At 37.0% G+C, this 12433-nt stretch overlaps 1 protein-coding gene across 18 annotated transcripts in view; it reads right to left on the bottom strand.

Annotated features, from left to right (window-relative positions):
• Window positions 1-12433, bottom strand: part of ERC1 (ELKS/RAB6-interacting/CAST family member 1) — a 302189-nt gene that overhangs the window by 166880 nt on the left and 122876 nt on the right. For 9 of the 18 annotated variants that reach the window (XM_037388425.1, XM_037388439.1, XM_037388433.1 and 6 more), the window contains 2 exons: window positions 11079-11114; window positions 2694-2887 (listed from right to left, as the gene is read on the bottom strand). In XM_037388425.1, the coding sequence (XP_037244322.1) occupies window positions 2694-2887; window positions 11079-11114 (230 nt within the window). The remainder of the gene's footprint in view (window positions 1-2693; window positions 2888-11078; window positions 11115-12433) is intronic. The other 9 variants (XM_037388441.1, XM_037388444.1, XM_037388430.1 and 6 more) reach the window with 1 other exon arrangement.

The raw sequence follows: 12433 nt of genomic DNA, 5'->3' as shown, positions 1-12433 counted from the left end.
CTATTCTTTTCAGGAAACAAGACTCAGGCTCCAAAACATCCATGCAACATGTTTCGATATATTAGTTCAGCCATGAAAGAATACTTTACAAACAGGTGTAGCAGATAAAACCAGGACCAACCTATACATTTAATAGCCATGTTAAAATTTCTGCTTTCTGTAAATTCTCACAAGGAGGAAGCAAGTTTCTGGAGAACAGGGGTTTGGGGGAGCAGTTGAAAACTAAGGCCAAATTTCAAAAATTATTTAGAAAAAGAGAACGACTAGTCAAAACCTCACTACAAAGTATCTGAAACTTTGTGTCTTTTTCTCCAGCACTGTGATTATATTTCAGTTCCACCTGAAAACTCATTATTTCAGGTGTTGATACTTTGCTAATTCACCACACTAACAGTATGCATCTTATGTCTCTACATCTTGAAGACCTTTTCCATTACCACTTACAGTAGTTAGAGAATATGAATATTCTTATTTTTCCCCCTGTGATTTACACAGTTGCTGTGTAAACACATAATAAAAAAAAGCTGTCTTTTCTTTGACATAGCTGAAACACCTATTCTAATTACTAGAAGTAAAGGATGACATATTCTATGCTATCTCAGTACTGGCAGAAAAGGTGACAGCTTAAAAAGAGAAGAGGATCACTAATTTTTTATAAGAGCAAAGATCAGGTGGTAAGAAGGAATGGATAACGCTGAACAGTCAAAGTATCCACCAAATTGTTACAGAATGATGTCCAGTTATTTGAGGCTTTTATGCTTTCATTGGTACAGTAAGAGTTTGGTCTGTGACTGAAAAAGCGAGAAACTACCACTGTAACAAGAAAACCAATAACTCCTTTGCAGATCTCTAGAACAGTATCTTTTCAAAGAAAAAGTTCCTTTCTAACTCTTTGAAGATTGGGTGCCAATGCTTTTATCTATAAAAGAGAAGGAAGACCATCTCCATTTCTCCTTTTTATTAGTCTTGCTTTGTAGACTATAAACTCCTTTGATTATGGGACACTTGTATATGTTGATTGACAGTGCAAGTCCCAATCTTGATTAGAGTTTGAATGCTAATGTAATAAAAAAACCCTGACTTGCATTAAGAGCGTGCATAAGAAAATTCTCCTCCTGATATTCCAATCTCCTCTAGGAATCAAGCTGAGGAATGATGAATATTTCTGCCTTATTTTCCTGAACAGTAATTACTTATGCCCATGAAAAAAATTAAGGCACTATGAACATATTTCTTCCCCCTACCTTGCTTCTAATAGAAGCTTGCTGCTTACAGCCTGATCCTTAGTCAACCTGCTTGCCTTAAGATGATGACATGCTGAACTCATGCCTGAGATGGGCACCTCTAAGGGCTGAAGAATATCACACAGACAAATATGACTTCTAACTGCTATCTAGCTTTTTCACATCTATTCCTAGCGCACCTAACTCTATCAACCTATTGCCTAAATGTTCTGCTGAATACATCATGTATCAATGGGCTGAGTTATATCACTTAGAAAAAAGGGAAGACAGTTAAAAAGAACATATCATCACTTTTGAGAGTTCAAGCTTACACCACAAGTATAGATAATTCTAGTTAAAGACGACAACAACTTAAAGAAAAATAACAGGATGCTGTTTACAATCACAAAGAGAGAAGAAACCCAGCTGACAAGTCGGACTGTTTCAGAGCTCTATCATTTCAAGAAAACAAGAACGGACTTCTTAGAAAAAAGTTTTTCAAATCAGAGGGACTCATAATTTGACTACCATCAAGCGAATGAACAATAACCACTGCCATCATGCAGAACCTGAAATGCTGTCTACTCAGTTGCCCTAATCTTCCTGACACTAAAAGACAGTAAATGCAGAGAAGTTAAATAAGACAGAAATCAGAAAGTCTATTCTGGCACAAGGCAAATGGGAATAATCAAATTTCCATTTTGCTGTTCCATGTTAGTGATTCTTTATTGTTAACAGTAAACAAAATAACCCCAAGACAGGTGTTACTGCCTAGAAACTCCTTTTGGCCTCACCCACCCTCTTGTTAAAGTGCGAAAATGACAGAAACCAGATTCTGTTTGAGGTCTTTCTCGAGATCTGTTTGTCATTGCGATACAAATGTCATGGAATAATAATAAATTATAATTTTTGTTTGGGGTATTAAAGTCTAGAAAAAATATCTGGGCACCTTGGCTCCAACACAAACATGGGAAATACTGAAAAGCACTGAATCACATTTTGTTTATACAAAAGCAAATCTGTTCATTTGGCTTCACATGAGCCAAAGTTTACTCATGTCCCTACAGTACAAAGAGTTTCAATGCCACTTGTCAGAAGAACCTAAGTAACTAGTATCACAAGCTCTTAAAAGTAATTTTCCTTAATTGTTTTTTGGAGAGCCATGCCTGAGGAATTTATTAAATCAAAAGAACAAATTGTTCTCCAAACACACCACAGTGTCAGCAACTTTTCCTACCATCTCCATTCCCTTACAGCTCTACCTACCCTTCTAACTCTGTCAGCCCTATTTTTGAGCAGCCAGGAGACAGACATCTTTTTGTGTACAATCTACCAAATAAAGGACTGAAAGTAGAAAAACTCTAGGAGACTTTCCCAAAATAGACACTCTAAAGCTTTTAGGAAAAATGGACTGTTACCTCTAACTTTCATAACTCTTTTGCTCCTCCAGTAACTTTATACCATTCTCACCTTTCCAGTTCTGCTATCTTCTTATCTTTATCATTCTTCTCATTTTCCATCTCTTTCAAGATTTCCAGAAGACGATCCACTTCAGCTTGAGCCTTGCTAGATTCTTCCCGATACCGTGTTACCTCCCTTTCCAGTTGCTGCATACGATCACTCAGTTCTGGGCTAGCCCTAGCCTCCAGGGTTGCCTCATGAGCCTGTAAAAAAAAGGTTCAAGAAAAAACACTTCATTCACACATAGGCATTTTACAGATACTGCGATGACTGCAAGATGTATTTCAAAATGGCAAGATTAATTATTACACAGAAATAAATATACAGTGCATAGGCTACTTTTAAGTATGAGGAAATATTTTCTAGGAAAAGAAAAATCCAGAAACAGATTTGTTTAATTCAGTCTAAAAAAAATTTAAGTGATTTTTTGATCTGAAACAGAATCAACAGAAGGCAGTAGTAAAAATATGAAAAAAGTTTAAATTCTTTGAAAGGAAAGAAAAAGAAAAGTAAGGGTGAGTGGGTACACACTTCATAAAACAGTGATATGACTGCAGAATTAATTATCTGAGGTATTTTTAGCTTAGATAATCTAGAAAAACAAATCAAAGGTTAATAGCCTTCCATAACTACATCAGTATGCAAAATGTCAGATTTGCACAGATGGTGCAGATATACTGAAACCCTTGCTAGGTACCTGAGCCGTATAGACTAGGACTAGTATGATTATGGCTACCTACTGAAATTATCTTTGCCTAGCTCTCTAGGAAATGCAATTTTTCTAAATCGGGCTATGGGAACAAAGAGCATCAGAGGACTGAGGATTAAATGACCTCAACAAAATTGGGTTTTGGTTTTTTTTTTTCTTAAATGGCTTGGTTTGTTATAAAAATCACTAAACTACTAGTAAAACTCATCCAGCAGTTCCCAAGCATATTAAATACAAAGGAAAGGCATTAAACAAGCAGACTAAAGGCTCTTTCCATTCTCCCCTTCTGCTCTGCTCTTGGATCTTGAACTGCTATTTGATAACAATTAAAGTTTTTTCAGAATTGCTCAAATTTGCTTCAGTGAATAGCCAGTTTGGTAGAGCTATTTTGATGACCAAGATTGCCTGCAAAATCAAGGCCCTTCTCTGAGGCAAACATATAACAGAAAATGTCTATGGACTTTCTTCCCCGTGTGCAGCTGCGGAAAGTTGTTTTACAAGCTGCCAATGCTCTGCTCCAGAGCACAGTAAGTCCAAATCCAACAGTACAGGACTCTCTTGCTTTTAAAGGTAATTGGACAGAACTGCAGCAGCATAAAACTCAGGGTTAGAAGTTGCTGCTTCCAAAGAACCAAACAGCAAAAGTACACTTGGCTAAATCTGCGTAGTTATTCAGTAAAATAAGACTGGAGGAAAATATCTGTTCATTGACCCCAACATTTTTGCTTTCGAGTCTCTTGTTTTTAATTAGCTCTGTTAAAGCCAAGGCCCCATTCTATTGAAGTCCAGGAGAATCCTGGAAAAGAATATTCTAGGACTGAAGAACATCTTGATGCCTGTCTTTACTGGTTTATGACCTTGGAACAAATCTGGGTTTCCCAAACACTGGAATGCTTAATCTTCCAGGGCCTTGGCCCTGCACCTCCTGCCTGAGGGTCAATGCTAAACTGTTTTGGTTTCTTTTTTTTTAAAAAAAGCAGGAATTCCAGAAAGCTGGAAAACCTGCACAGTATTTTATCCTAGAACAAAATGCCTGGCAAACCGCAGGTCTCCCAGACAGATCTCAGCAGGAGTGGCCAACAACCATAGATCCTGGAAGAGCAGAATAATTTCCTGAGACAATGCATTTAGGAAGACTTAAAGGGCTCCCTACTGCCCAGTTGCTTTCAAGTAAACCCCCACCTGGTTCCAAGTGCACCCCTGGTAAGCCTGGAAGCTTCAAGAAGCCTTTTGGAGTTCAGGCTGTCAATGCTTCCAGATTCCTTCCTGCCTCACAAGCACTTCCAATTATAGACCCTTGGAAAGGGCTCCCTACAGCAAGTGGAAATCTAATGAACATGTTACCAAGATGATGCAGACTCCAGGAGGACATTGCAGCACTGAGACTGACAAGTGTGTCGGTTCCATGAACAGCCAGCTGCAAGCATCAGGGAACATACTTTGCTTTGGAAGGAGGGTGTTGGTGGGTGTTCCTGAAATGCCTTAGTGGGGTTTCCAGCCTGCAGGAAATCTGAAATACTTGATTTAATTTCCATTTCAACAATATCTAAATTTCAAACAAAACCTTCATTCTTCCCTCCTAAATACTGTTTTGCAGGAACTGGGAATACTGTTTTTGGGAGGCATCTATATATCTACTGGGGGGCATCCGTAAGTCTACTGGGGGCCACCTATATTCTCCTAAGAGACACTATGTATAGAGTTAAGTCTGGTTTTCACCAGACGCAGAGACTGAATTCTTCAGTACTGGATTTAGGTATGTTTCCAACATCTCAAATTGTTTAACAAATATTCCTCCAGGCTCTTCAGAGTAATCTAAAACACATAACTAGATAATCAAGAAACTGCTTAAAAAAACCATAGCTAGGCCGTTAGCCTGGATTACTAAACCCCCTAATTCAAAATAAGTTATAAAACCTAATGCAATTCTACTGTCCAGACAGTCCTGATTTATATTACTCTGTGCTAATAAAGGCATCTCCACAACAACCCATGAGACACTACTGAGAGGAGGAAATCAATATTTTTTTTCAGAAAATTAGCCAGCAAGTCAGCGTGTCTGGTTCTTATAGAACTAAAGGGCTATTTACATGACATAAATTATTAGTTAAGACACATAACACATGTTATTTGTACATAATGCACATAAGTATGGATACTTTCACCTAACACAAAGAGAATGTTACGTGATATGGTGTAAGCTGGAGACCACTTCCTGAGCTGTGAGTTACTGACTGAGTGACTTTGGTCCTTTTTGTGGGTTATGTACCAAGTAAGTGTTGCATGACCATATCTAAAATCCTACTGGATTCATTTACTGTGTAGGAGAGAAAACCAATGCATTTAGAGGTTTCCCACAAACTCAAACTCACATCAAGATCTGGAACAGATGAAATTGGCTACCTTCCTAATGCAACATTGTGCAAAATAATTCAGCAGTATTTTTTTTAACCGAAAAGAAAGTTAAACACAAATAATGAATTCCTATATTCACAGTAAAAAAACCACGTACAACTTCCCCCTCCCACCAAAGGTGCACAACATTCCAAAATAAGGCAGTAATTTCATTTTCAAAACAGAATCAACATATATTTAGACAAATGCACTAAGACAGTTTGTGCTGTATTAAGACACATTAAGAAGTGCATTTTGATAGATTCAACTTCCAGCTCTGTTTGAGACAGTATCCCTAAATCTGCAACCTCTTAATATAGTTAGAAAACAAATGTGAAAATGTACAAAAGTATGAGAAAAATTAAACAAATTGAAAAAGCAGTTTGCTTGGGGTGAAGGGAAGATTGCACTTTCTCCTCTGACAAAGGAGAAATAAGAAAAGGTAAGTCTATACAGGCCGCTGAGTTTACCTGATCCCAGGCTATTTTAAACCTCTTAACTGTTGCTACTGACCCTGTCATTAGCTCTCCATGTCTGTTCCAGTGTGGAGTCAAACAGGTGAATTTAAGCTACTTTCAAGAGCACAACGGAACTTGCATGTCTGATTCTGCATTGATCTGCCCAAGAAACACTGTCATACTTTAGCCAGAAAGCAGCACCTTCTTAAGCTATGTTTTTATTAGCAAAGCTCACCTGATCACTATTAATCCTTGCCAGTGTGAATTATAATTAAAAATCTAAGTGGTTCAGGACTAAGAATACTTCAAGCTTACTACTCTAGATATGCTCTCAAAGTTCTTAAGAGGGACTATAAACTAAGAAGTGGTTTAACAGCCTTCTGCTTTTCTGCTCTTAGCCATCATTTCCCATATGGAATGTAGTAAGTGATGGGGTGAGTGCTTCAGGTAACTGAAGAATAAAAGAAAGAGTGATTGTTCCTCAAATAAATGTGTTATAACTTCTATTGCTTCCACAGAAAATCAGCCGACAAAGCCAACTTCTTCAACTAAAACAAAGATGACTGATGTGTCACAGAAATAATGACTATTTACAGATGGGGAGGAGAGGAAGACAAAACACGCTAAAAATAATTTTCTAGGTTGATATTTCTCATCCCCAAAAAGGTTGTAATCTTACATAGCTTAAAGTGTGCCAGAGACAGGGAAGAAAACAATAGCACATATCTAATTTAAAAGTTCTAAAATTTAAATAAAAATTCCAAACATTATGACTAAGATTTCAAACAAATATTACTGAAAGATTAACTAAACCAAACAGCAAATAATTCACAGCAAACACTTTCTACTTTTACCTATGAATCGAGACAGTACATTCAGTTTAACATTTCACATACAAACATTGCCAAGAACTTTTGACCACAAAGTAAAAGTTCCCAAGAATCCAAAATCCCATTTTAATCCACCCTCCTACCTCCAAGTGTGCCTCATGTCTCCTAAAAATAGTAAATGCAAACACAAATACAAAAATATATTATGACTATTTATTGCAAAATACACACACAGAACCATTTTCTTTACTTTTCCTATCAAGAAGGCAGCAATTCAGCTGACAAAACAAGTGTGCTGCCTTCTATCATGTCTTTATTAGTTTCAACAAAATTATAATTTGAAAAACGACCAGACTTGCTCCTCCTTTAGTTCTAATGCTCTAAACACCATGTAATGTAACACAGCTTTCAAAAAGGCTGTACTGGAAGTAAAAAGCTCAGTGAATTCACTGACATCCTATGTACCAGAAAACTCTGGTCTGTCACAAAGGTTTGTTTGTTATCTTATTACTGACAAAATCTTTTAAATGGTTGGTCTCTGTTAATGTGACTGTAAATTTTTAACACTGAATAAGCAAGTATTTGGTTGGAATAATTCCATAAAGAAGGCTGAATGTTTTAATAAGAGGAAGACGCTGTGAGACACCCCATTACTGAAAAAAGCAATCTCTTCAGAAAGATAGAAGTTCCCATAGTTGTTATTAAACATTAACAATTTGCTCTCTTTGGTATTTACACCAACACAAAAAGTGTACAAAGACGGAGGGAAATGCCCAGGTGACGGCTGTCTCTGTGAGCGTACTTCATCCCCCCTACCCATGCCTCCTCTGAACCAGGCTTTACTCACCTGACCGCAGGCTACTATTTTACAGAAACAGAGCTTCATTCAGTGAGCAGAAGGGATTCACTCAAGTAATGATCCTCCCATATTCAGTACTTTTTTTTCAAGTAATGATCCTCCCATATTCAGTACTTTTTTTTTTTTTTTTTTTTTTTGATATTCAGTGTATGGCTCTATGCCTTGTTTACTTTAAATTGCAAAATGACACTTGCGAATTATTTTTTTTCCATTTTTCTTTCTACCATGCTAATCATGACTGCAGGCTATTACTTGGAAAATAGTAACTAATCACTTCATAACACCACTAGTGGGAAATGAGGATGCATTATTGTACCTGTTGTGTAGATGAAAAACTGAGCTGCAAAAATATCCTGCCTTATTCACTCAACGCTCTCCTACTATTAAAAAAAAGTATTCTATCATCTAATTTCTCTACATGATTATCATCTTCCTTATATATCTCTGGCTCATTCTTGGGAGTATTTGTCACACAGTATTGAAGACAGCAAGAGTCTGGATACAGTAATTTAATCATAAAATGTTATAACAACTACCTCACAATGAAAAATGAGAAAGGCCCCACAACGTTGCATTGGCCACTTCCTATATTTTGGATATTTCATTTTTCAAAATGAATGGTACCTTAACAAGGTTTCTGGGAGGGGTAGAGTAGGTAACTTTAATTTTTTAGGTATAAGAAAATCAGGGAGAAAAAGCCTCCAACTTCCCATTGCGTAAGATGATGCTGACATTGTCATGAACCATCAATAGGAATAGAACTTTAAAAGCCACCACACAGCCTCTTGTACCTTATCCTGGATGTTGGCTATATATAACTGGGGAATAAAACACACAGTTTGTTCCCACATTTTGTATTTTCTGGCTTCAGAGATTCTCAGAAATTTTGCACGCTATTAAAGATTTATTAGAGAATATGCTCTCCTGGACACAAATTCTCCTGCCTATTTGCACCAATTACAATCCTTTTGTACTTTTATCTTATTTCCTCAACCTTTTATCAACTTTATTTAAATAAATTCCATTCCTCCTATCCAGGCAGATGCCACTAATCTACCAGTTCTTCATTCTTTCCCTACCGCTTTTGTTCAGGTTTGGGGGATTTTTCTGCACAGTTACTTCTATCCAACCCCACCTGTACTTCCAGGTCTTCTGCTCATACGCAACCCCCTCCCAATACCATGTCGTCCCTGAGTCCCAGGTTCAGTACAATTTTCCTGGTAATCCAAGGTACTCATTCCCTCAGCAAAATCCTATCTTTTTCCCCTCCCAATGGCTAGCTTTCAGCTGCCAATCCTAACAGATTTTCTGACCTGATTTGCTCTGCACACCGAGACGCCAGTTCTTGCTTCTGCTGTATTTGTATCAAGCAGCTGCTCGGAATTAGCACGGTATTTGGTGAGTAGCCTACTTAGTGTCACTGCCACCAGCTCAGATGACCAGACCTAGAAGAGGCTGTGGCAATGGAGAGAGACAATGGGGAGGTCTTCCTCTCTCTTCAGGATGGGGTATAACCAGTGCAGCTGAAATCTGTGGGCCATTTCATTGCTAAATCTATCCTTCTACGGAGCATGTACAAACAGACATTACAAAATGCATTGAACCTTTAACTAATTTAGAAAGATTTAAAAAGGGGCATCAAAAATATCTGGTACAAGGACAAAATCCTTTAATAAAAAAATCACTAGTGTTAAAAAAAGGTTGAAACCAATGTATCTCTATATTTTGTTCTTGAAAACAGTGAGCTGCTATGGCTGACAGCTTCTTTCAAAAACACACAAATCCAAATAAAATCTGAGACTGAATCAAACAACGTAAAAAAGTCTGCTAAAAGATTTAAAAATTTTCTCAAAACCATAAACAATTGATAAAGAATATACTTTATAGGATGCATTAAACAAGTTTAGTAGTAGACCGTACCTGTGTAATCTACGGGTTAGGAGGCTGGCAGATTATTTTAAAGTGGAGGAATGTATAAATTTACCAAAAAAGTCTTGAATCTGCTTTTCATACCTGAACAAACAAAACCTTTTTGGAAAAAGTATTTTTTGCTGTGAAACAGTAAATAATGAAATCCTTCAAATGTCACGTTCACTAATAAATAAAATTATGGGGTTTTTTTCCTAGTGTTTGTGCACCAAATACCTTAGAATATTTATTAATGACTGTTTTTACACATAATAAGTAATTCAAAAGGCAGTGTAGGAGTTTTTTATGCCCTAGTTGACTATTCATTGTTACTTCTGATAGTCTTAACAAAGTACTTTTCCGTATTACATACCATAAATATTTTCCTAAAACTAGCTCCATCAATGCACTGTATTATCTGTTCTATTAAAATAATTTCTAATACAGCCTCTCACAAAACCCGAACTATTAAAAGCACCAGCAATTCTCTGACTTTCAGACAATGATAGTCAGGATAGACAGCTACATTTACCCTGAACATTGTCAAGAGTAACACAGACATCAGCCTCTGAAAGTTTCGTAACACTTTTTTTTATGCACACAGTCACAAAAGAAATGTCTCATGAAAATCACCTTGGGTTATATAATTTTCGGTGTCAAGATATTATTATACAAACACCCCCTAAAAGGAGTGCTCTTTGACATCAAACAGAAGGTTGGTAATAGGATCCAAAATTAAACTGATACAGTACCAGTGAGCTTCATGGTTACACACGTTTTTAGGCAATCTTTTACTTGCTATAACTTTATTATTTCTAATTCATGTACATGGTGTTACAGAATACTTTCATGCAAGATGCTTGATTTGCATGGAAATTCTACATTCTTGCCCTGAAAACGCATAGACAATGGAGGCAAAAGAAAAGCTACAGGACACTTCAAGCAACTGCAGGAAAGGGAAACAAAACATTGGCACAATATTAAGCTGTCCAAACAAAAATGAAGTTAGACCAACACAGCCAAAAAGTAAAAGCAGCTTAGAAGGCTTTTTTGAGCAGGACTAGCCAGACGTACCATACATAGCATTTTGCTTGTATCCATACTATCCATATCCACTACTAAAGTAACTCACCAATATACTCTGTTGGCCCAAACATAAAAGCACAGGTGAATACACATGCAACACAGAAAATTAAATGGAGTTGGCAATAGCCTCTGATGTGCCAGGGAACTTACTGGCTTGGATGGATGAGTCAATAAAACTTCAGAGTGCTAAAGGGAGAAAGAAAATAGGAAAAAATGGGGAAAATTGGGGATAGGAACAGTGTGAAAGAGAAAAAGAAAAGATGCAACAAGAAAAGAATTTAAAATAACAGCTGCAACATTAATTTACTAAGACAACAGAATCTTAATTTGTGGTTTTAGCATGTGCTACTAACCAGCTTTTGAAACATAAGAAACATGGAGTTACCCTTGTGCACATTCCAAACTTGATCTTGATTTCTCAGTTTACCAGTTTTGTCCCATCCTCAAATACTTAACCTAATCTTGTGTTTGGGTTTACAGATGAGTTGTACAGGTTGAGAAAGACTTTAATTTCTAGTCCTTCACTTATATCAGTTCCAAGACAGCTATATGGTTTAGAAAACTAATTCTGTAACTGACACCACTTGAACGCTGAACATAGTTGCTGGCTTTTTACTTTCACAGGACATCCTTTTTTCCCTGGTAGCTTTTTTCTTTCCAACTTGCTACACTGAGTACACCATTTATTGTCCCTTCGTTGAAAATCATCGGCTGAGAACAAAAAATAGTATTTCTATCTTATATATCAATATAATCAGTAATTTTCAGTTGTGACAGGAAATTCATGATCACAAAAATAAAAAGCACCAGAGCCTGTATTAGACTAGCCAAGCTAAATCTTGAGGAACACAGAATTTGGGTTAACACTTCATTCAGTCTTTTTTCCCTGTCTTTTGAAAGACACTATCCTCCTGAACTTGAAGAAAGAACACCACAGCCGAAAAAAACCCGACCATCCTCTGAGTGAGCCTGTTGAATCTAGAGGTATTTTCCTGGCAGGGAATCACTGCTAACATTCTCTGATGAAAAGTTCCTAGAACTCACCAAGGGGAACTTTGTTAACATATGGGTTTGGACTCTTTCTTTGCTCTAAACCTGATCTCTTTCAAATAAGGAAAATATCTACAGGGAGAAAAACTATGCACTGGAAATGAAGACAGACAAAAATCTGCTCATCTTTGCTGGAACAAATTCTAATATGAGTTGGTCACTCCCACATTAGAAAAACAAAAGGAAACAAAGCATACTGGCTGGGAAACATAAGACAGAAAAGGCTAGGAAAAGAGCATCCTGAAAAAAAAACAAAACTAGACAAAAACTTTTTCACTGTAAAACTATTACATTAAAATAGATGTTGGAAAAATGAGTTTCCTAAGGAAAAAACCACCAGCCACACAGCATAAAACCACTTCACAGAAGAACAGGGAGACACCTCCTCTGTGTGATTTCTCTCTAATGATTCCATCTCAGCAAAAAAGGAGACTATTTGTGGCAGGACACCAGAA

The sequence above is a fragment of the Falco rusticolus genome, chromosome 5 (assembly GCF_015220075.1).
Source record: "Falco rusticolus isolate bFalRus1 chromosome 5, bFalRus1.pri, whole genome shotgun sequence".
In the NCBI taxonomy this organism is placed as follows: Eukaryota; Metazoa; Chordata; class Aves; order Falconiformes; family Falconidae; genus Falco; species Falco rusticolus.
Note: the sequence above shows the minus strand (reverse complement) of the source record. Positions and strands in the feature narration are given on the sequence as shown.